We start from the raw sequence: 26,093 nt of genomic DNA, 5'->3' as shown, positions 1-26,093 counted from the left end.
AGACTTATAGAATGATACTTGCTACTATAAGGCTTTCAAAAAACCCTTATTGTCTTAAAAGTAATTTCCTGCATAAAGAAAACTCCACTGCACCAAGTCATGGGTATCCAACACGATGATCACAGAGTTCTCCATAATTTTTCTCTTTGGCAGTGATTTTAAAGGGGGTTTATCTTTGAGACTTTAAAAACAGAATTATTACACAGAGTCCAATGGACTCAATAGACTCAATCCCAATATAGCTCAATTTCCATCCTGCAAGATATTATACCCCGTTCATAAGAATGAGCAAATGCTACATGAGCCAATTGCGACTTCTCATAAAACATTGTACAGAGGCCTACAGGAAGCAAAGATTCAATTTTTAAAAGTAGTTTTATTGGATAATGTACTGGCCTCCATTAGTATCTTGACAACATAGTGCTAACGGTAACAATGCCAACTTTCTCTTCTTGTCATGTGAAGTATACTATATAAAAAATAATCGTTTTCCCTTCTCTTTCTGCCATGGTCCAATGAATGTACCCAAACAATAAAATATGGAAGGTATGAACCCAAATGACGAAAAATGTCAGTACTAGCCAAAGTAATCAACCAGACAGCAAAACAGAAGGTTCTATAAAGTATTAAAAAAAAATAGCTGGCTTATACAGTGAGGAACAAAGCTGTGATACATTTCCATCGTTTACAAAGTCATCTGGAACAGCTTAATTATGGTAAAATTTTATGACATAATCCAAAACAGCTATTCCAGATACATTGCTAGATACCAATTAGACAAAGGAATATACCTTAGGTTTCCTTGAGGTCTTGGGATTTCTGCTATCGAAGGTTACGCCAATTTTCTTTGATACCTTATGACTTTGTTCCTTTTCAGTGCTTGGAGGTGAAGCTAAACAAAAAAAACAATCGTATGTTACACTGCAGACACACTGAGCATGTTCAGTCATATATCAATTATATCAATCTAAAAGAGTTGATATAAAACATATTAATCTATTTCCTAAATCTTACATTTGTAAATATTTTTGAGGTCTCTTGTTGTGCATTACTCTCATTAAGTGCAACTGTCTGTTATATCAATATAGCCCTTTGTTCATCAATTAAAGGTCATCCATTTTGGACCATAAAGGATAGATCGGAATATTTTTTAAACGGTGAAAAGCTATGTACACAGATCACTAAAATGTAGTAGTCAGGTACAAAAAATAATCAAAAAGGCTGATGAAATGTTAGTCTTTATTACTAGAGGGCTAGAACGTAAAGGGGTGGAAATTTTGCTGCAGCTATACAAGGCCTTGGTTAGACCACATCTGGAGTACTGTGCACAGTTCTAGGCACCACACCTTTGAAAGAATATGTTGGCCTTGGAAGGAGTGCAGTGCAGATTCACCAGAATGTTACTAGGCCTCCAACTTAAGTTATGAGGAGAGATTACATAAACTAGGCTTGTATTCCCTGGAATATAGAAGGTTAAGGGGTGATTTGATTGAGGTTTTTTAGGACTTTGAAAGGAACTGATAGGTTAGATGGAGAGAAACTTTTTCCGCTGGTGGTGGAGTCTAGGACAAGGAGACATAACCTTACAATCAGAGCCAGGCCTTTGAGGAGAGAAGTTAAGAAACACTTCTTCACGCAAAGGGTGTTGGAACTGTGGAACTCTCTCCCACAAAAAGCAGTAGATACTAGCTCAATCAATAATTTTAAATCTGAGATCAATAGATTTATGCTAGCCAAGGGTATTAAGGCATTTGGAGCCAAGGAGGGCGAATGGAGTTAGGATACAGATCAAACATGATCTCACTGAATAGCGGATCAGGCTCGAGGGGCTGAATAGCCTACACCTGTTCCTATCTTCCTATGTTCTAAATGCAGCTTTGTTATTGGAGGACGAGTGCTGTGGTTCAAAATTAATCTCATAGAATCAAAGAATCTTGCAGCACAGAGGAGGCCATTCAGTCCACCGTGCCTGTGCCGGCTCTTTGAAAGATCTATCCGATTAGTCTCACTCCCCTGCTCTTTCTCTATAGCCCTGCAAAATTTTCATTTTCAAGTATATATCCAATTCACTTTTGAAAGTTACTACTGAATCTGTTTCCACCACCGTTTCTGGTAATGCATTCTGGATCATAACAACTCACTGCGTGAAAAAATATCTCCTCATCTCTCCACTGGTTCTTCTGCCAATATTTTAAATCTATGCCTTTTGGTTATCGACCCTCCTGCCAGTGAAAACAGTTTCTCCCGATCTACTCAATCAAAACCCTTTGTAATTTTGAACACCTCTATTAAATCTCCCCTTAACCTTCTCTGCTCTAAGGAGAACAACCCCAGCTTCTCTACTCTCTACACATAACTGAAGTCCCCCTTTCCTGTATAAGGAGAAGTGGGAAGGGGTCCAATTTAACCTCAATTTAAGGTTACTTCTGTCAGTTTTATAATTGCTCCTGTCATATAGTGAACCAATATAAACTATTTTTAATATTGACTTTTTTTTCAATGCTTGTATCTGGACATAATTGTTCACCTAAGATAATCTATAGGGACAAAATATTTTTCATTAAAGTTCACACCATGGAATGGCCTTCATATTCAGCCAAAAGGAAATGTGTTGGATATCTGGCAAGATCCTGTATGCAAACTTTTCATCCTGGAAAGAAAGCTAGATACCATGCCACTGTACCTAATGACTGGCAAAGATCTAACAAACTAGTCAAATGTACGGCTAGCAAATTCAAGTATCAGGTTATCTTTGAACTTGATTAGGCAAAATGTGAAAAAATGATGCATAGATCATAATTTACACCAGCTATCTAAAACAGGTAATTTTTAAAGAACATTTTCAATGAGATTTATATGAATGGATGAGGGAGAGAATGCATAATTAATAAAATAATACAATATTAGTAGCTCAATTATAACACTAGAGGCTACTTACAAGTCACAGTAGTAGCGTAGCTGGTGGGCTTGCTCCAGATACCGTCCTCTTTTGCTTTGGTAATTCGTACCCCAAATTCATAAACAGTATTTGGTTTAAGATTGTCTATCATTGTTTCACTCGTTGGGCAGCATTGATACATCCATTTCTTGTTTTTTTCTTTTTCTCTATACCGAACAGTATAATGCCTAAAAGAAAATTTAAAAGCAAGCTGATTAGAGAAATTGCTTGTCCACAGGGTGACCACCTAATATCAGTTCATACAATAACATGATACCATTCCACAGATGGAAAATCCATTTATTATGTGTCTGATATAATTACAATAACAACATGTTTAAATCTTCACAGCATGTTTTATAAAAATGAATTTCATCCTAGTGAACTATACATCTCATCTTTCAAATGAAATATGGCATCCGCTTGACTTTGCTCGTCAAGAAGCCTACGAGCCCAATTAAGCAGAGGCCCCCATATTCTCCTTTTTCATTAAAAACAGGAAAAAAGTATGGGTTTCAACAAAATCAATTAATCGCTGATGAACTCACAAGGACACGTGGTTTTTAAATGTAAAGTTTGTAAGAATGCAAATCTCACAATACAGAAGTAGCAGCAAATCACAACACACTGCAATAATTATCCTTTAATACTTCCCAAGTAACTAATAAGCCACCTAACCAACATAACTGTCAAAAGGTTCGACCATCCAGCTGTAGAAGGCATAACTGTTGGAGAAAATGTCTGAATGTCAGCATAGGAAAAGCTGATTTGGAGAAAAGACCCTACAAGTGTTGGTGACAATAGTGGAGCAACAATAACACACTTTTTGGGGAGGAGGACAGCACTCTAGAACGCAAAGTGGACAGGGGGCACAGAAATCCATCTCACGTAGAATCAATGCTGTTTCTGCAGGTTGGGGGACCTGCACTGGAGGTCCAGAAGAAGCTGTATAACTAAGAGAAGACCATAGAGGTACGGCATGAATACTATTGTAAATCAAGAGCAATTTGGATTTGTTTACATTAAAAGAAGCCACAATATCCACAAAGCCATGGAAATGTGAGAACAGTACACTATAAAGAATTTATTGAAAATAACCCGTAAAATATCCTGGATTGTTCCTTTCACATCCTTAGGATGCCCCGAAGCATTTCAAAGGAACAGGAGTGGGCCATTTAACCCCTCAAGCCTATTCCACTATTCTATTACATCATAGATTTTTACGTCAACTCCATTTGTCGCCTGTGACAACTGTGGGTCAGTGGTAGCACTCTCGCCTCCTGAGTCAGAAAGTTGTGGGTTCAAGTCCCACTCCAGAGACTTGAGCACATAATCTAGGCCGACACTCCAGTGCAATACGGAGGGAAAGTTGCCCTGTCGGAGTTGCCGTCTTTCGGATGAGATGTTAAGCCGAAGTGCCATCGGCCCCCAGGTAGATGCAACAGGTCTCTGGTACTATTTGAAGAAGAGCAAGGGAGTTCTCCCTGGTGTCCTAGCCAACATTTATCCCTCCACCAACATTACTAAAACAGATTATCTCATTGCTGTTTGTGGGATCTTACTGTGCGCAAATTGGTTGCTGTGTTTCCTACCTTACTGTACTTCATTGGCAGCAAAGTGCTTTGGGGCGCCCTGAGGTCATGAAAGACACTATATAAATACAAGTCTTTCTTTCCTTTTTTAAACCCTCCTAGAAAATAAATCTTGGGCTCGATTTTAACTGTGGGTAGGTGGGGGATGGGGCAAGTGCGAAAGGAAGGGACATTTGCTCAATTTTATTGAAAATTACACTCTAATTTGCCATTTGGGAATGAATTATTTTTCTTTATATTGTAAAACTTCTTTCTCCCAGCAGCAACAGAGAATCTATGACTCAGAGAAAAAAGTTTTAATTAATTTCTGTTCATCCGAATAAAGAAGCAAAAATGGCACCGTGATAAACTAAAAATGCTTAGTCAGGGTGAGAAAGGCAAAAAATGAAAAAGATGCAATCTCCAAGCTCTGAAATGGATTTGGAATGCATTAATCAGAAAAGTACAGAATTCCTAGTGATCTATTAATGGAGGTTAGTGCCTCTTTAAATTTTCAGCAGGCCGTCTCACTCAGTTTCTGAGGCCAATCCCGCAAGGTATTACTGAACGGGTTGCCCGCTGGGTGGGGCTTCTGTGCCGTTCGATTAACGCTGACACTGAAAATGAAAAGTATCCACCACTGAGACATAAGTTCTGGAATAGGGCACTGACGTCATGTCTGCCTGCAAATTTACCGTTATATGCATCATTTAGTTATAAGTACATCATGAGCCAATAAATACTGATAGAAGCAAACTAACTGGGTTTAACAAACATAATGTGGACTCTTAAAACCAAACGAGCAGCAGGGTATCTTGTTAGATTCGTCTTGCTCAGTCAAACTCGTTTAAAATTAACCAGTTTGTTTTTGATTATAATGTTCAAACCTTTTAAAGAGGGATCCGGGTTGGCCTTTTGAGCCAAATATTCCTGCGTATAAGATAGGCTCCCATTCTTAGGTTCTAAAAAATAGTACTGACCAGCATAGATTTCCCAGTTAAATAGCTTTAGAACACTTTCAACAATGTAACCTTGGTTCCCTCTTTGAAACTACACTAAAATGTGAGCACTCCCCAGGGTTTAAAAACAACCGCTATCTACAGTATCACTGAATTAAGTTCTGGTTCCATGTAGCAAATTCTAGCATGCAGGACAGAAATGACCTTGTAAAAAATGCCCCTTTATGTGTTTTCTATACCTGTAGACGTCCAGTTTATGCACCCAAAATGTTTACATATTAAATAATGCTGAAGTACAGCAGTAAATTTATTGCAAAAATATAGCATTTATTATATTTAATAAGATTCAACGCACTTTAATCTTTTGTGGCTGGCATGTTTATTTTTGGGGTAATTTTTATGGTTGCATTCATTTTTAAAGTACTCTCCAGTGGACGATTCAGTTAAAGCTAAAACAAGATTTCTAGTTAGAGGTTCTTGTTTATTCTGTTACTTTTACTTTTTCTTACATGCTTCTTTTTTTTATTCGTTCATGAGATGTGGGCATCGCTGGCAAGGCCAGCAATTAATGCCCATCCCTAATTACCCTCGAGAAGGTGATGGTGAGCTGCCTTCTTGAACCGCTGCAGTCTGTGTGGTGAATGTTCTCCCACAGTGCTGTTAGGTAGGGAGTGCCAGGATTTGACTCAGCGATGGTGAAGGAACGGCGATATATTTCCAAGTTGGGGTGGGGTGGAAGGGAATGTGCAGGTGGTGTTGTTCCCATGTGCCTGCTGCCCTTGTCCTTCTAGGTGGTAGAGATCACGGTTTGGGAGTTGCTGTCGAAGAAGCCTTGGCGAGTTGCTGCAGTGCATCCTGTAGATGGTACACATTGCAGCCGCGTGCGCCGGTGGTGAAGGGAGTGAATGTTTAGGGTAGTGGATGGGGTGCCAATCAAGCGGGCTGCTTTGTCCTGGATGGTGTCGAATGTCTTGAGTGTTGTTGGAGTTGCACTCATCCAGGCAAGTGCAGCGCATTCCATCACACTCCTGGCTTGTGCCTTGTAGATGGTGGAAAGGTTTTGGGGAGTCAGGAGGCGAGTCACTCACCGCAGAATACCCAGCCTCTGACCTGCTCTTGTAGCCACAGTATTTATGTGGCTGGTCCAGTTACGTTTCTGTCAATAGTGACCCCCAGGATGTTGATGGTGGGGGATTCGGTGATGGTAATTCCGTTGAATGTCAAGGGGATGTGGTTAGACTCTCTCTTGTTGGAGATGGTCATTGCCTGGCACTTGTCTGGTGCGAATGTTACTTGCCACTTATCAGCCCAAGCCTGGATGTTGTCCAGGTCTTGCTGCATGCGGGCACGGACTGCTTCTGTTATCTGAGGGGTTGCGAATGGAACTGAACACTGTGCAATCATCAGCGAACATCCCCATTTCTGACCTTGTGATGGAGGGAAGGTCATTGATGAAGCAGCTGAAGATGGTTGGGCCTAGGACACTGCCCTGAGGAACTCCTGCAACAATGTCTTGGGGCTGAGATGATTGGCCTCCAACAACCACTACCATCTTCCTTTGTACTAGGTATGACTCCAGCCAACTTCATCATTTATTTCTTCCTTTATTAAATTATTTCTATTTTTCAAATATTTCCCCTTGATTTTTGATACATTAGGCTATTTGCTCATTTCTATATCCATTCCCCGTGTTCTCTTTTTTTTTTGTTTTCTATTCTTTACGTACCTTCTCTGTTTCTTTTTACTGTCCTCTTTTATATCCCTCAGACATACTGGCCTAATTCATAACCTTTTTTTTTCCCAGGCAGTTTTACAACTGCTGTATTAGAAACAGCCTTCTTTTCTGTCCTAGCTTTAGCATTAGAAACTTTATATTTTGTTGGAGTAGCTGGTATGTCTGCCACGTTGGTCTTAATAGCATCAGAGCAATACTGAAAAAAAACTTGAAGCGCCAAACCAGAAATATGGCCAAGTCGGAGTATAACATCAAATTGATACCATAAGTAAAAGAGTCTGTCATTGAGCTGTTATCATTATTGGGGGCAATTTTCGATTCAAGCACGAGTGGGGCATTCACTCCGCCCGCCTGACATAGGCAGTGATCAATCTTTGTTGTCATGCCTCATTTAAATTGAATTGCCAAACTGTCAGCACTAATCACACTCCTTGTAGACAGCTTGTCGATTTGGAGGACAGGAAACCTGGCAGGGTGGCCAATACTTAAAGACCCTTAAAAGGGAGATGCACTTTTCAATGGTGAGTAGTGGAAAGCGAGCAGGCAGCATGACGTTGTCCAGGGCCCCCTGGTTCTCTGGTACAGCCTTGCAGGTGCTCATAGAGCAACTGGGCATCTGGATGGAGGTCCTCTTCCTCTCCGATGGGCGACGGGTACCCAGGCAAATTAATCAGATGCAATGGAGAAATGTCTGAGCAAGTCAATGGGAGCATCATTGTTCCCAAGACCTGGGTGCAGCGCAGGAAGAAAGTTAATGACCTCACCAGGACTGCCATGGTAAGACACCCTTTCACTTCCCTCTTACTGTCTGTACAACGATGCACAACCCTACTTTAACACCTGCACTATCAATTCTCCCATCCCCTGCTTCCAGTGCCTCTCTACCAATCACAATGAGACACTTCACTAAAGCTCCTTCTACTTGCACTCATATATTTAAGTGCCCTCACATCCACTTGACTAAAACAGACAATACTGTACTAGCTCTGACAGTATGTTGCAGGTCTTTTTGCAGGAGGTGAGACAATTCTGTGACGGTTTCCCTGGAGAAGCACAAGCCTCCTTCTGCACTGCTCCTCAGAGAACTACAGGTATGCTGTCCTGAGCCTATACACTTTATTAGGCAGGTAAGGGTTCCTATGAGCTTGCCTCCTTCCATTTGGTCTCCCTGCAGCTACAGCTTTGTTTGGTCCTTCCTCCTATTGCTTTTCATTACTAGAGTAGAAATCCCAGAAGGACCCACCGTGATGAAAAAGGTGCATTGCCAGAGCAATGTACAGCCACTACAAGCATTGAAAATAGTAAGCAAGACCACAATGCAATTAAAGCAAAATCTCTCCGAAAACTTCCCAGCATTTTATCTGACAGCAGGTGAGAATTCTTTTAAATACCGCTGGAAATGGCCGACTTGGATGATCCATGGTTTATGGGCGGTTGAAGGAACTGTCGATAGCAACGCAGGTAGTGATGAAAAAGGCATTGGTGGGATGTGGGCGTCGCTGGCAAGGCCAGCATTTAACGCCCATCCCTAATTGCCCTTGAGAAGGTGGTGGTGAGCCGCTTTCTTGAACTGTTACAGTCCATGTAGTGAAGGTACTCCCACAGTGCTGTTAGGTAGGGAGTTCCAGGATTTTGACCCAGCGACAATGAAGGAACGGCGATATATTTCCAAGTAAGGATGGTGTGTGATTTGGAGGAGAAAGTTCAGGCGGTGGTGTGGGGTGCCAATCAAGCGAGCTGCTTTGTCCTGGAGGGTGTTGAGCTTCTTGAGTGTTGTTGGAGTTGCACTCATCCAGGCAAGTGGAGAGTATTCCATCACACTCCTGACTTGTGCCTTGTAGATGTCTAAACAGCTTCTTTTGATCCCAATTTGCATATCTTAATCCCTAACCTCAATGCCGCTGCTAAGAACACAATAGCACCAGTGTTAAAACAATGCTGCCTCACTTGCACCCACTGTTTCTTCCAAAACCCCAGAACTGCACTTACATTTCACAGGATATCAGAGTGCCCAGTGTATGCAGTTGGTTTCACCCAGCTCTACACACATAATGTATTTACTCCTATCAATCTACAGACCCAAAGGGGTTGGTTTACATTAACAACCATCTCGATCAAAGGTCATTGTCATTGACCCAGAATTTGCTGGAGCCGGGCATCTCGCGGCGTGCCCCAATAGTTAGACATTTTCCCTCACCCTTCAGCTCGAAAATCCTTTGCCCTATAAGTTGCTGGAAGTGCGAGCTAATAACGGCATGGCGAGATATTACCGGGGCATCTGGGACCTTAGTGAACAACGCGACCAACAGTCTATCTCCTTAACCAATGCAATTTAAGGATTGAGAAAGAAACAGAGGAACAACAGAGAAGGAGGTACAGAAAGAGAAATAAAGAGATGGAAAGAAAGATTGGATTGAGAGAGAAAGAAAAAAGAGACAGAAAGGAAAAATAAGAAAAAAAGTTTTAAAATTTACTACCTGCTGGGATGAAGCTCCAGTTTAAATTGTTCCCTTTCTGGTTGATTAACATTTCAGGAACATAAATCTCCTCATTAAAAAAGCACTTACACTGTTAAGTACCAGCACTAACTTTCTACGATGAGTTTAATTGGCAATTAATGCACAAATGCAACAACTTCATGAAACTCACGGAGCGGTTGAGGGTGAGGAAATCGACCAGCAACTTGTGGCTATTTGCAATTCATTGGTTATCCCTTCCTCGCCACGTTGCTGGATGATTTATATACTAATAATGGTGAGCACCATTAAACTCACCGTTATTTTGGCAGCAAATTCTGGGCCAATATGTGAGCTCCAGCTCTTACACTACAGCTTTGTTTCTCAAGGGTTTGGCAAGAAGCAAAACAGTGACTTCAATTCCGAAGTAATCATTAAACCCTGGTGTTATATTATCAATCTGGTGCCAGATTTATATTGATACCATCATAAATCTAGTAGTAAATTCAGACCTTCAAACTCATAACCATTTAAAGAGTGACACCTTAATTTCTGAATAATTATATGCATTTTAATACACACACATTATTACTCAGTTTACTGATTTTTTTTTATCATACAAAATAAATGAAGGGTTTGTGCCAACACAAAGCTGCTGGGTGGGAAAATTTGATAAGGGCCATTTTCAGACACGGGTAGCATGATGTGCCATTACCCTGCGCCTGATGGCCCCTACGCAGACAGCACATGAAGTTCGTGCTGCCTGTTAATTAGTATGATAGCTCCGTGCAGCGAGCGCTACCCGCGCTGATTAGAGGCTGCTCGGAGAATGAGGAAGTTGGAAATGGGGCATGCTCAGCACACGTCATCAGCAGCCTGCACCTCTTAAAGGTGCAGGTACACATTTTAAATGGGACATGCGCAGTTCACTAGCATGACCGTGAGGATGGCAGGACCGGCGCGAGAGAGGGCTCCACGCTTCTCCGATGATGCTCTGGAGGCTCTGGTGGGAGGGGTGGAAGAAAGGAGGGCCAACATGTACCCGCAGAGTGGCAGGAGACCCTCCAGGCAGCAGTTCTGCAGGCATTGGCAGGCTGTGGCGCAGGAAGTGAATGCCAGCAGCATTGCACCACGCACATGGGTGCAGTGCCGAAAAAAGTTCAAAGATTTGACAAGAGCGGTCAAGGTGAGTGAATGCAAGTGTCAAGTGGCACATCCTACCAACTGCACCACTGCTTCACGCATCACACTCTCCGTCACCCACCCACCAACAAACACTGCACATCCATAAGCATTGCTGCACTTGGCATGCTGCATCTCACCCGCACATAGTACCACACTTGCAGGCCACACAACCATCACTCACTGGCAGCTATTCGACCACGGCAGGCACATCACCCACACATCTTGCAGGATACTCACTGACTTGCAGGAGAAGGTGGCGCATAACAGCTGGCAGCAGGAGAGACCTGAGCATGGATGGGAACACTTACATGTCCTCACCCACCTAGAGGAGACAGTGCTTTGGAGCATTGGGTGGGCCGACGCTGCAGCCATGGCAACATGCCGCGCTGGAGGTCCCGATGAAGGGGGTCTCTGCATATCTAATGCTCCTTCTCATTTCCCGCATCTCCCTCCTCTCATAATCTTTTCTGACTTATGTGCTGCAGGTGATGTCGGCACATACGTCTTACTTGCTCCTCTCCCCACTCCACAACTCAACCTGTTGCCCTTTGTCATTGCAGATACCCAAGAACGCGTGACGGCATCGTCCGGGGAGGAGGAGGGGGACACTGAAGCCACACCTTCGCTCAGATACTGACACTGCGCATCCTTTAGAGGTTAGGTCAGAGGAGGGATCTGCACGTGGTGAGACACCGAGCACAAGTGCGCAGGAGCCGGGGCGGAGGGAACGGATACCACAGGTGCCAGCTCGCTGGAGGGTGAGGTTACTCACTAGTTCGGCTGGAGAGGAGTCAGATGAGGACTCCGATGGGCCAGGCTACAGAAGATGGCTGATGGGTGTACACCAACAAATGCTTGGGGCACTGGAAAGCCTGCCAGAAAGCCTACACAGAATGAGAAGGGGCCTGGAGGAGTCCAGCTCCAACTTGGCACAGGGCTTCACGCAGAACTTGGAGCCCATCCTTTCCAATGTCGAACGGGTGGTCACCTCCATCACCACACCTGTGGAATCCACCATGATGCAGCGCCTGATGGCCGATGTCGTGGCTTCCATTGCAGCACAAACTGACGCCATCAAAGGTCTGCAAGCTTTGGTTGCTGATCAGACTGCTGCTAACGTGGCTCTGGGGACCACAGTGGAACGGGGCTTCCAGGACGTCACAGCACTCCAGCAATCCTTTCTCCAGCTGATCACCAGGATTGCTGAGGCGCTGACCTGGGAGAGTGGCAGTGGTGCCATGGCAGTCAGCCCTGCTGTCCTCTCTCCGGACAACAGCGTTCCTGCTCCCACCCCTGCCACTCCGCCAGTGTCCTCGTTGTTGCCTACCGTCCAGCCAGGCCAGACTGCTGCATCTCAGGCCGAGGTGGTGCAGCCTGAAGCCGGGCCCTCCCGGCCTAGAGCTGCTTGAGGTCATCCTCCGAGGTCATCTGCATGCTTCTCCATTGAAGGCCAGCAGCCTTCCACCACCCATGCTCCAACCACTGGGGAAGCACCTCATAGGAGCACTAGGATAGGTAAAAGCACACGAACAGCAGGCACTAAGGGAATGCACAAGGGTGAATAGTTCTTTTCTGTTTGCATAATTTCATTTATTCATTGCTAAATGTGACTTTTAATTTGCATTTGGTGGTGGTTTTAATTTGTGCGATGAAATGAGGGTACTGCAGGGCACCTCCAGCCTGGTCCTGGCAGCGGAAGCGTTGTTTGAGGAAACCTATGGTGTGCTCCATGACATTGCGTGTAGCAGCATGGCTCTCATTATAGGCCTGCTGTGCACGTGTGCACAGGTTCCTGACCGGAGTCATGAGCCAGGGAGTGATGGGATAGCTCTTGTCGCCCAGTAGCCGTCCTTTGACTTGCTGGGACGGGTGAAAGATAGCTGGCATGTTGGACTACCGCGTGACGAAGGTGTCGTGACTGCTCCCAGGGTAGCGGGCATCGACCTCCATGATTCGATGCATGTGGTCGCACACCAGTCGCACACTCAGGGAGTGGAAGCCCTTTTGGTTGGCAAAGACGCCCAAATTCATATGTGGGGCACACAGGGCAATGTGTGTGCAGTCAATGGCACCCTGCACCATGGGGAAGCCAGCAATGCGAGTGAACCCCCATGCTCGCTCGTTCTGCTTGCCTCTGTAAAGAGGGAAGGTGATGAACCTGTTCCTCATCTGGTACAGTGCATCTGTGACCTCCCTTATGCAGCAGTGCACTGCATTCTGTGAGATGTTGCACATATTGCCAGCAGAGGCCTGAAATGATCCTGAACCGTAGAAATTCAGCACTACAGTTACCTTCACAGCCACAGGCAATGCTGTCCTTGCCCTGCTCTGAGGCTGCAGTTGTGGCCACATCAGTTGACAGATCTCAGTCACAGCCTCCTTGGTGAACTTCAGCCATCGGATGCAATCCTCTTCAGTCATGTTGAAGTAAGAGAATTGGTCCTGGAAGGCCCTCATTGGATAGGGCCTCCTGCTCAGTGTCCTGCACCTCCTCTTCTTCCCTCCTCGCAGCTTGACCTGCTGTGCGAAGCCTCTCTGAATGCTCCTAGTCGTGCTCAATGCCCAGCGGGAGCCCTAGCACACCACCCATGGTTGCCAGGAGTGTTGTTTAATTGCAGTTGTAACTTTCCAAACCGTAGGGCAGTACCTGCCACAGCACACTCAAATGTACTCTAGCAACTCTCAGTAACTATAGGGAGCTTCAAAAAACACTTCCTACTCCACCAGCAGCCAGAAGTAATAATCCAGCAACTAACCTGCAACACCTGCATGGTCCCTTTAAATAGCACTGGTGGGGGGTCCTTCAGGCACTCTCAGACACGTTCAGATGGTTGGGGTTAAGACTGTGCGTTGAGTTGAGTGTTAAGTGCCAAAATGGTGTGTATCACTTTAAATCAGCTTTGCACACTGATTGCACACATTTTCTCCTTACTTTACCTGCTTCACCGCGGTGTTCAGTATTTGCGCATACGCTAACTCCTATACCAAGATGGCGTCCAGCGCATGTCACACTGAAAACGTGCGTGCACAGCCAAGACGCCATCTTGGATGTTGGAGAGGCCGTGTAGCACCGAAACAACGGGTGCTACACAGCTCAATTTAGCGCCCTTGGAGTCTAAAGCAACCCATGAATCCCAGGCAAATTTGGCTACACCTTTTCTTTTGGCACGTCGCTCTCTTCAAATTTTCCTCGGGTTGGAAGATCTGCAAATTAGTAATATGATAGCAGCATGATATATGGCAAAGAGTTTTTGTTTAAAGGCGTTGGGCTATGAAAATAAAGGGCTAGATTTTACTGTAGCGTGGCATAGTTAGACTTGCCCTTGCACGTTTAGGTTTTTAATTTTTTTGCGTGGTAAGTTGTTGAAAGTGCGAGCTGATAACATTGCAGCGAGGGAAACCAGGCATCTGGGACCTGAGTGAACAGGGCAAGCAAGTGTGTATCTCCTTAATCAATCAGATTGAAGGATTGAGAAATAAACAGCACAAGACTGAGAGTGTAATTAGAGTGGGTAAATTCAATGTCAAATCAGGTCCAGAACGAAAAATTGGATTGAGAGAAAAAAAAAGATAGAAAGGAAAAATAAAAATGTTTTTAATTTTAAATTTGACATTTTTAAAATCTCCAACTACAATTAATACCTGAAGGAATGAGACTCCACACTTGTAATAGTTAATTTTCAGTGTCAGTGAGGTTGATTGGCAGCAATTAACACTTATCGCATAGTTAAAAGAGTACTTACACTTAAAGTGACAAAACTTAATTTGCTGTGGCAAGTATAGTTCGTATCTACCAGGCAAATACAGCAACTTCACGCCATTCAATGCATTTCAATGGTGAGGCAGACGGCGCGATGCTGTTTTCCTGAAGCTAACGGTGGAGCGACACAACTCAGACAGCAACTTTTGTATATTCGAGTTTAACTGCGCATCTGCCCCTCGCCTGAAGTTGCTGTTCCATTTGTGCATAAATAATAGCAAGTGCCATTAGTCTCACCATTAGTTTGACAGCAAAATCTGGCCCATAACAACAAAGATTTTAGTGAAAGTTGGTTTTCCCAAGAACTGAATTTCCCCCAATACTCCCTGATGGGGCAATAACATCCCTTTAGTAATAACAGTTGGAGGCACTTACCTGTGTTTTGATAATATATTCTCAAAATTGTATAGTACCACAATTCTCACCCATGCTTGATAGAACTACATATATGGCGCAATCATAATGGAGATAAGTACCTCCAACTCCAAATGTCATTTTTGAAATAAAATATAGAGTGATTAGGGATCAGGAAGTCACAATTTGCTAATATACAACTCCCTCAGCTCTCAACACAAACTGATGCAACGAAAATCCCTTCTCCCTCTGACAGCTGCAAGATTCATCCATGAAATGAGCATTGGCACACTCAACCCTACTTCATTGTAGGCATGCATCCACAGCATAAAACTAAAATTCAGCAAATATTGGCACTGAATTGCTCATCTCACTCATAGAGTTCATAAGGGTGGCTGTGCTGTACTTGACCTGGGAATGCTTGATGTTGTCACTGGATGCCAAAAATGTGGAAGTGTCCCACTGATACCCCTCATCTTATGAATACAGAAGAATATACATTTTATTTTAAATAGGTAATGTGCATTATCAGCTTTCTATGTTACAGTAATCACAGAACACTTCCAACATTATTGCATCATCTCCTGCATTCCTTAGAAAAAATAGAAAGTAATAAATAGCACATATATTTTACAAAAGTACTTTTCAAAATCATTCCCTTTATAACTATTAGTGTAGTAATATGTTTACGCTCAGCATGTAAGCAAGCCAGAAGCAGCGATTATACGATCTGAGATGTTCTGGCATCTCTGGCATGTTTACAAGTAAAAAAGATTAAGATTGATGGAGAATAGAAGTTAATTATTTGTAATGGATACTTTGGTAGTGAAATGTTTAGCAGAGATTTGGAATCAAAATGCCATGTATTGTAGCTCCATGATGCATAGATTGAAGTATTCTAAGTTCACAGAATTTTGATACTTAGTCATTTAGTTTGAAGAAGAAGTGATTGGTAGGCTTTAGCTAAATCTGTGTGGATTTAGTTACTGCACAAGTTTTAGGATGTTCAGCAGGATTTAGTGAAAAAAAAATTGGCTGGTGGTCAGACTCGCAATTTGAGCTTTTTATCTCACTTTCAATTACATACCTCTACTTCATCGGGGTAAATGTGACTGTGGGCGGGTTTTGGGCAGCTGCTGGTGGTGCCCAACAATAGATCTGGTCAATTTTGAGGGCCTGGCCTCATTAGAATAGGGCTGCGGACAGAAAACAAAGCCCCGGGGCAGCCTGCCGACTCCAGCCTACTGAAATATTGGCCAGGACGGGCAACCTCCGGGCCTGAAGAAGGTGGGTCCGGGTAGTGAGTGGGGGGGGGGTAGCGGGATTTGATTTCAGGAAGGGAGGAACCCAGTGTGGCAGCGGCCCAAGTTCTTTTTCTGAATCCCAGTGAATCAGTCCTGCTCCTCCTCCTCCTGACTCCACAGATGTAAATTTACTCGCTGGGCTCCTCTTCGGCTGGACCGCCAACTGATATTGTGCGGGTTGTGCTAAGTGCATGGTCCACCCAGTACAGTCCTAAAATGGCATTCGGGATCCTATGCACATCATAGGACCCCGATTTACATATTAAAAGGGCCTACTGCATGACCCTGGCCTGCGCTCCGACCAACCAACAGTAGGTTCTGGGGAAGACAGGTACAACCACACCGTCGTCAGGAATGAGGTAGTAAGTCAATCCCCACCATTTTCAGGATGCTACTGTTCTGTTTCTGCTGGACAGGAGGCCTCAAAATCTCCCCCATTTTATTTGTGTTGAACTTTTCAGTGAAGTTAATTCACATTAGAAAATCTCTGCTCGAGAAAATACTATAACTTGCACTTTGAACAAAAATCTGAGATAAAAATTTGCATGAAAGGGATTGCTTCTTAAGAGTAGGAATGTACAAATGGTTTCCTCATCCTTAACGTCAATTATATATAAATATAAACATATAGTTGGAATTTATTACCTTTCATCTTCACATTCATTGCCAACATTCTTATAAATTTTTCCTTTAAACCTGTGCCCCCATGTGAGTAACACCGATGTAGGGGTTTGAGTGTCTATCATTATCTGCGGAGGCTTGTGGAGATCTAGGTTACCTGAAATGGAGGTAAAGTACATGGCATCACTGCATGTTGAACAGGATACAATACACCCTTCATTCTAGATTTAAAATATGGTTTAAAATAAATCTCTGGATTGTTTAGCTTTTAAAAAGAGAACTGTTTATGTTTCAGATTTTAACATAAACAAATCCAAGAGCCTTTCATACAACATGAGCAATCAATACAACAGCTAAACAAGAGGACAAACTTGCCACTGGATATAATCATGGGACTTTGGCAGGTATATGCTATATATACGTAGGTTGCTATTTTGCAATGGATACAGCAGCAGTATCCGACGTGTGGCAACAGGAACCAGGCACCAGGTGCAATTGGGATGGGGTGTAGAGCCAGGAGCCGGAGCACAGCAACCAGCTTACAGATTTAGACAACATACTAACCAACACTCAAATAAACCAATCAATGCAGCCGCAATGAGTTGAAATTCTTTTCTGTCAAGTAAGTGCAAGTGAACAGAAGAACGAGGCACGGAGGGATCCAGACAGGCAGGGAGAGAGGGATAAGACATTCCAGGGAAGAGGAGCACAGTGGAGCCTTTAGCATCCAGAACAGCAATTTCTCAGATTGACAAGAGGTAGATAGTTCAGACCTCAATGATCAGTGTTGGGACCTCTTTTGTCCTCCATACATATAAATCTTTTAGACATGGACATAGAAGGAATATTAAAATTGCCAATGATAGCAATTTATGGGGCATGGTAAATTACGAGGAATAATAGAGCAGACTGCAAGATAACAGACAGATTAGGAGAGATTCAGATATGTGGTAATGCAATTTAAAGTAGATAAACGTGAATTAGTATATTTTCACAAGAAAAACAGAGACTGGAAATACATTGTAAACAGTAAATTTATTACTGGGGAGAGTGATCTCAGTGTACAGACACATATATTTTTAAAAGCAGCATTGCAGCTGGGAAAGCCATAAAAAGGGCAAATGGGGTTCTGGGTTTTTGTACATAGTTGCACTGAATACAACAGGTAGTATCATAGTATGATACAGCACAGAAGGAGGCCATTTGACCCATCATGTGTGAGCCAGCTCTTTGGTAGAGCTATCGAATTAGTCCCTTTCCTCTACTCTTTCCCCAGAGCCCTGTAATTTTTATCCCTTCAAGTAATAATCTAATTCCCTTTTGAAAGTTATTATTGAATCAGCTTCCTCCACCCTTTCAAGCAGTGCATTCCTGATCATAACAACTCGCTGCGTAAAAAAAAGTTTCCTCATGTCGCCTGTGGTTCTTTTACTAATCACTTTAAATCTGTGTCCTCTGGTTACTGACCCTTCTGCCACTGGAAATGGTTTCTCCTTATTTACTCTGTCAAAACGGTTCATAATTTTGAACATCTCTCTCAAATCTCCTCTTAACCGTCTCTGTTTTAAGGATAACCACCCCAGCTTCTCCAGTCTCTCCACATAACCGAAGTCCCTCATCCCTGGTACCACTCTAGTAAATCTCTTCCGCACCCTCTCTAAGGCCTTGACATCCTTCCTAAAGTGTGGTGCCCAGAATTGAACACAATACTCCAGCTGAGGCCTAACAAGGTGATGGATCTATACAAGACATTGGTTAAGCCACAACAGGAGCCATGGGAAAAAGGCAGTGTTGATTAATGTAGATATAGTTGTGAGGAGAGGTTTGAAAAGTTAGGGCTGTACTCATTGGAGCAGAGAAAGTTGAAGGTAAGCTAATAGAAGTGTTCAACATTTTTGAAGGAATTTGAGAGGTTAGATAGTGAAAGATTAATTCCACTGGTCCGCAAATCAGTAGCAAGGAGCATAAATGTAGTACAAAAAGTATAAACAGGGAAGTTAGAAGTATTTTTCTTCCAGAGGGTTATTACAATATGCACTACCACAAGTGGATATTGAAGCCAAATCAATCGCAACATTTAAGAGGGAATTAGATAAACTTGAAGAAAAATATTAAATAGTTCAGGGAAAGAGCAGAGAAACATGATTAGAAAGGATTGCTCTTATATGGAGCTAGCACTGACACAGACATAATGGGCCAAATGGTTTTCTTGTGTGCTAACATTTCTGTGATTCTATAAACAAAGACAATAACACCAAGTTCCATCAGTGTAATTACAGCACTACAGCAAAAACAAAATCACTGTTGACTTTGCAAGCATAATAGTCAAACTTTAAGCAACATGATGTGGAGATGCCGGAAGCTTGTGATTTTCAAATAAAACTGTTGGACTATAACCTGGTGTTGTAAGATTCCTTACATTTAAGCAACACAACTTGCATTTTTTTTGTTGGACTGCAGCTGCTGGGTATGGTTCTGCTGTTGCCATTTACACCTCATCTAGACCAATCTTTTGTTTCTTAACCTGTCCCATTACCACTTTCCTTGCCTTGCACCATCATCCCTTTTGTCATTTAATCACTCTTGCCCTCTACCCTATCAAAGACCTTCCCTTTTGTTCTTTCCTCCCCACCCTCCCCCCTCCGCTTTTTCCCTGGCTCTGTACTTGCTTAAAAATTTTAACTCTTTAACATCATCTGGTTCTGATGAAAGGTCTTCATCCTGAAACCTGAACTCTGTTTCTTTCTCCACAGATGCTGCCTCACTTGCTCAGCTTTTCCAGCATTTTCTATTTTTACTGAATTTATAAAGCGCCTTTAATGTAAAAAAAAATGTCCCAAAGCACTTCACAGAGGCCTCATTAGACTGCAAAGAAATGGATGCGGAACCAAAGAAAAAAAGAGATTAGATATGGTGACCAAAAGTCCATTCAAAGACGTGTGTTTTAAAGAGAATCTTAAGGGAGGAGAGGGAGGTAGAGAGGTGGAGGGATTTAGGGAGGGAATTCTAGAGCATGGGGCATAGGCGGCTAAATGCACAGCCGCCAATGGTAGGATGATGGGAGGGAGGATGCACGTGAGGCTAGAGTCAGAGGAATGGAGCGTTTGGAGGGGGTGTTTGTAGGGCTGGAGGAGGTTACAGAGATAGAGAGAAGCGAGGCCATGAAGGGATTTGAACATGAGGATGAAAATTTAAAATTTGAGGCACTGGGGGACTGCAGCGCTCAAAGCAATGGAACGTATAGTGAAATGTGTTTGATTTCTTTCAATTCCTGCCAGTAGGAGAAACCTCAAGTGAAAAACATAAAATAATGAACAAAATCTTTTAAAAAGTGACAAGTAAATGGTACTGTTTTGATCAGTAAATGCTGCGGTAATACCAAAAGTGCTCGAAGAGCAATAGTACGTGCTGCATCCTGTACCAGATTGGTATTATTTTAAAATACATTTTAGTATACATTATGTTATCTAAATAAACAGTTGTAGACTTTGGGAATGTCTTTGGTTTGTGGAAGAAAAAACATTGCTATTAGTGTAATTTGAGATTTGAAACATCACAATCCATTTAGTTCCTCTCAGGAACCACGCTTGTAGGCAGAACATACAAGATCAGCAGTATTGTGAAGAGTATGCTACAGGATAGACTTTGGGAACACCAAAACACTAATCATTCTTTTCTAATTTTAATGTTATATTTAATAAAATTACTACTAGGTTATCGAAAGCCACAGCCTGGCTGTCAGTGATGTTAACATACAAACATTCAAAATCTAATCTCTCTCCAGATGTGTACAAACCTCACAATGCTAGTTACAACCCAGATCATAATGAGCAGTGAACACAAATCAGCACATGGTCCAATAAAGCAAGATGTTAGACAACCAAACAATCGATCATTTCTCTCGCAGGGAATTGAGGAAAGAAAGTAATGTGCCACTTTCCGACCCAAGGCCCAAACAGAACACGTGACCTCAGAAATATGAAACAAAAGCAGAAGGGGTCAAATATGTGAGTCCAGACAGAGTGCATTCTAAATTTAAATACTTCACAAATACAAAGACTACTAATGTAGGGGCAAAATAATCATCTAACAGCTTTCACGTTACTCGCAGGCACGTGATGGAGTCTGAAGTGAACAAAGAATGCATGAAGTATGCCAAAATAAAGAAAAGCTCTGTCTGAAGTAAATGCAATAAATTTTTAATTAAACTAAGATGAATAGCTATGTTTACTATTTCAAATCTATATTGGTCATAACCTTTTGGCAAGTTGGCGATGGACAACAAATTAAACCTGATATCGAAGTTCACATGCATTTCATGGGTATTACTCAAACTGGTATCTTCGTTGAGTTGATCTGCATTTGGCTTTGATTTTATATAAATCTCAAACAAGCACAATTATGCACTGTGGCGATTTGTTTCTGCCATACTTTGTGTATGTCTGCAAGCTTGTATAGATGGGGCAAAAAAAGAAAGAGGACATTGTAGGAGAACACGATGTGGAACTATTTCAATTTTAGACATAATTGAGTAAGAAGTAAAAGTATGAAACCTTTGCATTTTTTCCCCATGGCAGCATTGTTGTACTCAGCCACTGGATGAACTGCTATAAGATACCTGGGGTTGAACTCTGAAAGCAAAGAAAAGAAATGAAGGCAAGTAAATACAACAGTGTCACAACAGCTAATTGACAAAGTGAATGCGTTGTTAAACAATAATATCTATAGCCATTGGGATTATGTTATGTTCTGTTAAAATTACATCTGAACGACATCATTGAAACTTCTATATAAGCTAGTAGTCCAGGGTTGTAAAGTGGTAGAGCACTGATAGATTGCCCCAAGTTTCTATGCTATACATACTATCTATGCTCTTTGTCATAGGTACTGAAAACAGCCCCTTTTATTAATTCTAATATGAGTCAACATCAGAAATTAACACCATCTAGGTGGTTTGGATGGCCCAGAGGATTAAAACACTCAATTAACCTCTGATTTAAATCTAGCCCCAAGAGATGAAATAAAAGTTTCCTTTCTCCATTGGCCAATAAGGAGTCTACCTCCAAGGGCTGATTCACAATGTCAAGCTCATGGAGTGGGCCCAGCCCAGAGCAAGTGATTTGTGGACTCTGATCCCCATTCCATGCCATGCCAGCAACGCAACCAATTTTGCTTGGCAGTAGGGAACCTCATACTTAGATTCAAAATGTCCAATCTCATAACTTTGACTTCAGATTTGACAAAAACTAAGAACAACCGATCCAATGAAATCAGCAGATTTTCACTTTATTTGCCAGGGCATAAGTGAAATGATTTAATTAGCATCAATACTAGTCCCAGTAGGCAAGAGTTCACAGCACCAACCTACCCATAATGTAACATTAATTAGCAGTATTTAGGAAATCTCACTTCAGTGAACATAGGATCAACAGCATAATAAGTGACAATATTACAGTAATACTATCTAGAGGGGGGGGAAGGCTAGTGTTTTGAGATTGAGGCACGTGGCTGGCACATTTTATGAGTAGCTGTAAACTGCAGATGATCTTAATTATATTTAACCAGAGTATTTGAGGTTGATACTGGATATAAAGAAAGAACGTTGGGCAGAATTTTCACTTCAGGCTGGGAAGGGAGTGGGGGTGAAGATTTTCGGGTGCAAAACCCAGAAGGTAAGTTGGTGGAGGCCAATAAATTTTACTTCCGGCTTTCGTGTGCGGCAGCAAGTCTGATTGATAGGCTGTAAGGCTGTCGGGCAGGAAGGCTGCAGCTGCAGGCCACAGCCAGGGATTGGAGAGAGGGAGGGAGGGAGGGAAGGATTATGGGCTGGGGACGTGATTGAGGGGCCAGGAAGAAGATCGAGGGGGGGGCCAGGAAGAAGATCGAGGGGGGGGCCAGGAAGAAGATCGAGGGGGGGGCCAGGAAGAAGATCGAGGGGGGGGGCAGGAAGAAGATCGAGGGGGGGGGGGGCAGGAAGAAGATCGAGGGGGGGGGGCAGGAAGAAGATCGAGGGGGGGGGCCAGGAAGAAGATCGAGGGGGGGGCCAGGAAGAAGATCGAGGGGGGGGCCAGGAAGAAGATCGAGGGGGGGGCCAGGAAGATGATCGGGGGGGGGGGGCCAGGAAGAAGATCGAGGGGGGGCCAGGAAGAAGATCGAGGGGGGGGCCAGGAAGAAGATCGAGGGGGGGGCCAGGAAGAAGATCGAAGTTTGAGGAGGAGATTGGATGGGTGGAGGAGAAGATCGGAGGGCCGGGGAGGAGATCGGAGGTCGCTGGAGGTCGGGTGAAGAGTCGGAGAGAGGTGGGGGTCCACCATTGGGGAGGGCGGGGGCAGCCGATCGTGGGGGTCCTGTTGGCCAGGTGAGCTTGCTGGGCCTGGATGAAGCATTCCTGCTCCTCCGGGCCACAAGGAGTGCAACAAAGGTACTCACCTCATAGATCCAGCCGTTCCCACTTGCTTTCACCTGACATGAATCGGAAGCGATAGGAAACCCGAACAGGTACGGTTAAATTCATTTTAATTTAAAATACACAAAATATTAAGTACCTCAAGTATTTCAATGAAGTACATTGCCCTTTTAAGCATCAGCCCGCTGGCTTTAAGTCAGGGCGGGGCTTCCTGGTGTCTGCTGTGCACACATATACAAACTTGCCTGGGTTAAACCCAGAAATGGGCTCATTGGTGCCGAGATGAGGTCCCGCTCCAATAAGCTGTTATTTTAACCTCCCACTCGCCCCCAACCCACCCGTTCTTGACTTACCCCATTTTGTCTTCCCTAAGTGCCCACATGAGATGATTGTCATTAAAGAATAAAAGCTAATTGAAGTCATCTTGTAAGTTCTGTAGAATCACAGTTTCTAGATCATTAACATAAATATCCATATCGTCCAGACTGATGGACAATTAGGGTGGATCTAGGGTGGTTTTGGGCTGGATAGGAGCAGGAATCGCGGTGGGGAATCATTCATCCAGCTCCCTAACATCTGCCGCCACTTCCAGAAGTGACAGTGGATGAAGAGTATGCATATGTAAATTATATATGGAAAAATATCACCCAACATATTTGCTATCATTAATGCCTCAGCAATGCTGGGCCACAAGAATGCCATTGTGTTCCAGGCATCCAGCATTGCTAAGAAGCTGGGTGGAAGGGGGAATGTTCCAAAATAGAAGGGCCCCCTTACCTATTGCATGAAGAAAGGCAGGAAAATGGCCACTTTCCTCTGCACCACCTCCTTAATATTTGAATGAATGTTTGCCTGTTCCACTTCCGAGAGTCCCACCCCCCTGGAAAATACAACGGGGCACAGTGGATGTAGGTCCAGTGGGACAGAACGCCCCACCCATTTTCCTTTATCAGCCGCCCAATTTATGCCACAACAACGCGTACCTGGCAGCGGAAAATCCAGGCCAACAAATCTTATTTAGAGGTGGTGAGGCAGAGCCAATTCAGAAGAAGCACAGGTTAAAATCAATTGCAAAGCTTTGACTGATTCCTGGGCAGATTTTACACTGATGAAGAAAATCACTCGACAGCAGAAATTGAAATGGTTAAGATATTGAAAATAGAAAATTCTCCCTAGTGAATAATACTATAGGCAGTAGCCCTGGAGAGTGAGTGCATTAATATATGAAAATTAAGATGTATAGTAATGAACTTCAATGGTTGCACGAAAACTATTATGTACAGTTAAAGTACCAACATGTCCTTAATAGTGAATGGGTACATACTCCAATTCAGGATACCTCAGATATCCACACCGAATTAACTATAAGAACATAAGAAGTAGGAGCAGGAGTAGGCCACATGGCCCCTCGAGCCTGCTCCACCATTCAATAAGATCATGGCTGATCGTCGATCTCAACTCCACTTTCCCGCCTGATCCCCATATCCCTTAATTCCCCATGTTATGTATTGTTTTCAATGAATAGCTGGCATTCCTCAAAGGTAGATGATTTAACTCAGGTAAAATTATCCAGTTACCCGGTTCTACATTAAGAAGCAGACAGAATATTAAAGCAAAGTCTGCAGAAAACAGTAGAACAGCAGTGTACATTTTTTCATGAAGTATGGACAAAAGACCAAGAACATGTTTTTCAGCCTAAGAAGGGACAACAGGGTAATTTTGACTTTGTGCAATAGTGTAAAATGGGCGATAGTGATTCGGCAGCCCGTTTTACACCTCTTCCAATTTTTATTGCCATTGAAGTCCGCTGGGCCTGCTTTGCTTAGGATTCTTATGTGGCTGGTGCAGCTGCCAAAAAAAGGTCATTTTTTTTCTTAAAATGTCTTACTGTGGAGCCAGAGGAGCAGGAATGCTCCACAGATAATGACAAAAAGAATTAAAATGTGGGGGTTAGGGAAAAAAATCTTTGCTCAGAGGATGATAGGTGTGTTGGATTAGAACTACCCCCAAAGTGCTGTTGAGACCGGCAACAAACAGTTGTGGATTGAAAGAGAATACACACTAAATATAAACTTATCTACCACCACCTCCAAAAAGAATCATTTTGCATGATATACTTTTACAATATAGTAACAGCTGGAGAAAGCCAGCGGGTGATGGCTGCTAAACTTTGAGTCCCATTAAAAGAAGGATTTTCCAGCTCCAGTCCAATGACACTTTGGGTTGCCAGTTGTCAATCAAACTAAAAGGCTATTTAATGCTTTATTTCCAGACAGCTCCTTAAACAAGACAGACTATTAGAATGATTACTTCTCTTTAGGGTTAGATGAAGTAGGGAGGGATGAGGCTCGTGTGAAGCATAAACACCGGCATAGATCAGTTGTGCTGTAAATTCCATGTCATTCTATGTAACTGTGGGTGATGCAGGGCACAGGGTGATCAGGAGAAAAATGGTAAATACCCTAAAAAATTATACTTGTAACGTTCTGTGTTCTATACACTGTTGTGTGATATCAATGCGTACATGATTTTATGACTATTTCCTCTGCTCAGAGTATTCCTTCTTTATTTATGTAGGCTACATGCACTGGCACACAATTTTAAGTATATGAATTGTGGCTTAATGAATTGAGGATCTTGTGTAAAACTAACACGAAATGACATCCATTCCGTTACTTAAATGAGATTAAGTCATTGGGAAAGCTTTACACAGGAACTGTGAATTTGTGGTAAGATTATTTGCTCATAAATTCTAGCAGGATTTGGCAATTTAAATTGGCTAACTGAATGAGTAATGTGTTGAC

The 26,093-nt window shown here is 42.9% G+C and overlaps 1 protein-coding gene across 1 annotated transcript in view; it reads right to left on the bottom strand.

Moving 5' to 3' along the window:
- The window catches only part of LOC137326842 (target of Nesh-SH3-like), a 75,682-nt gene that overhangs the window by 32,945 nt on the left and 16,644 nt on the right, over positions 1–26,093 (bottom strand). Inside the window, exons 3-6 of the mRNA XM_067992223.1 lie at positions 21,437–21,514; positions 16,908–17,040; positions 2,939–3,126; positions 792–892 (exon numbers count right to left, since the gene is read on the bottom strand). Coding sequence (XP_067848324.1) covers positions 792–892; positions 2,939–3,126; positions 16,908–17,040; positions 21,437–21,514 — 500 coding nt within the window. The remainder of the gene's footprint in view (positions 1–791; positions 893–2,938; positions 3,127–16,907; positions 17,041–21,436; positions 21,515–26,093) is intronic.

This window comes from Heptranchias perlo, chromosome 11 (assembly GCF_035084215.1).
Source record: "Heptranchias perlo isolate sHepPer1 chromosome 11, sHepPer1.hap1, whole genome shotgun sequence".
Classification (NCBI taxonomy): domain Eukaryota; kingdom Metazoa; phylum Chordata; class Chondrichthyes; order Hexanchiformes; family Hexanchidae; genus Heptranchias; species Heptranchias perlo.
This window is presented reverse-complemented; position numbering and strand designations above follow the sequence as displayed.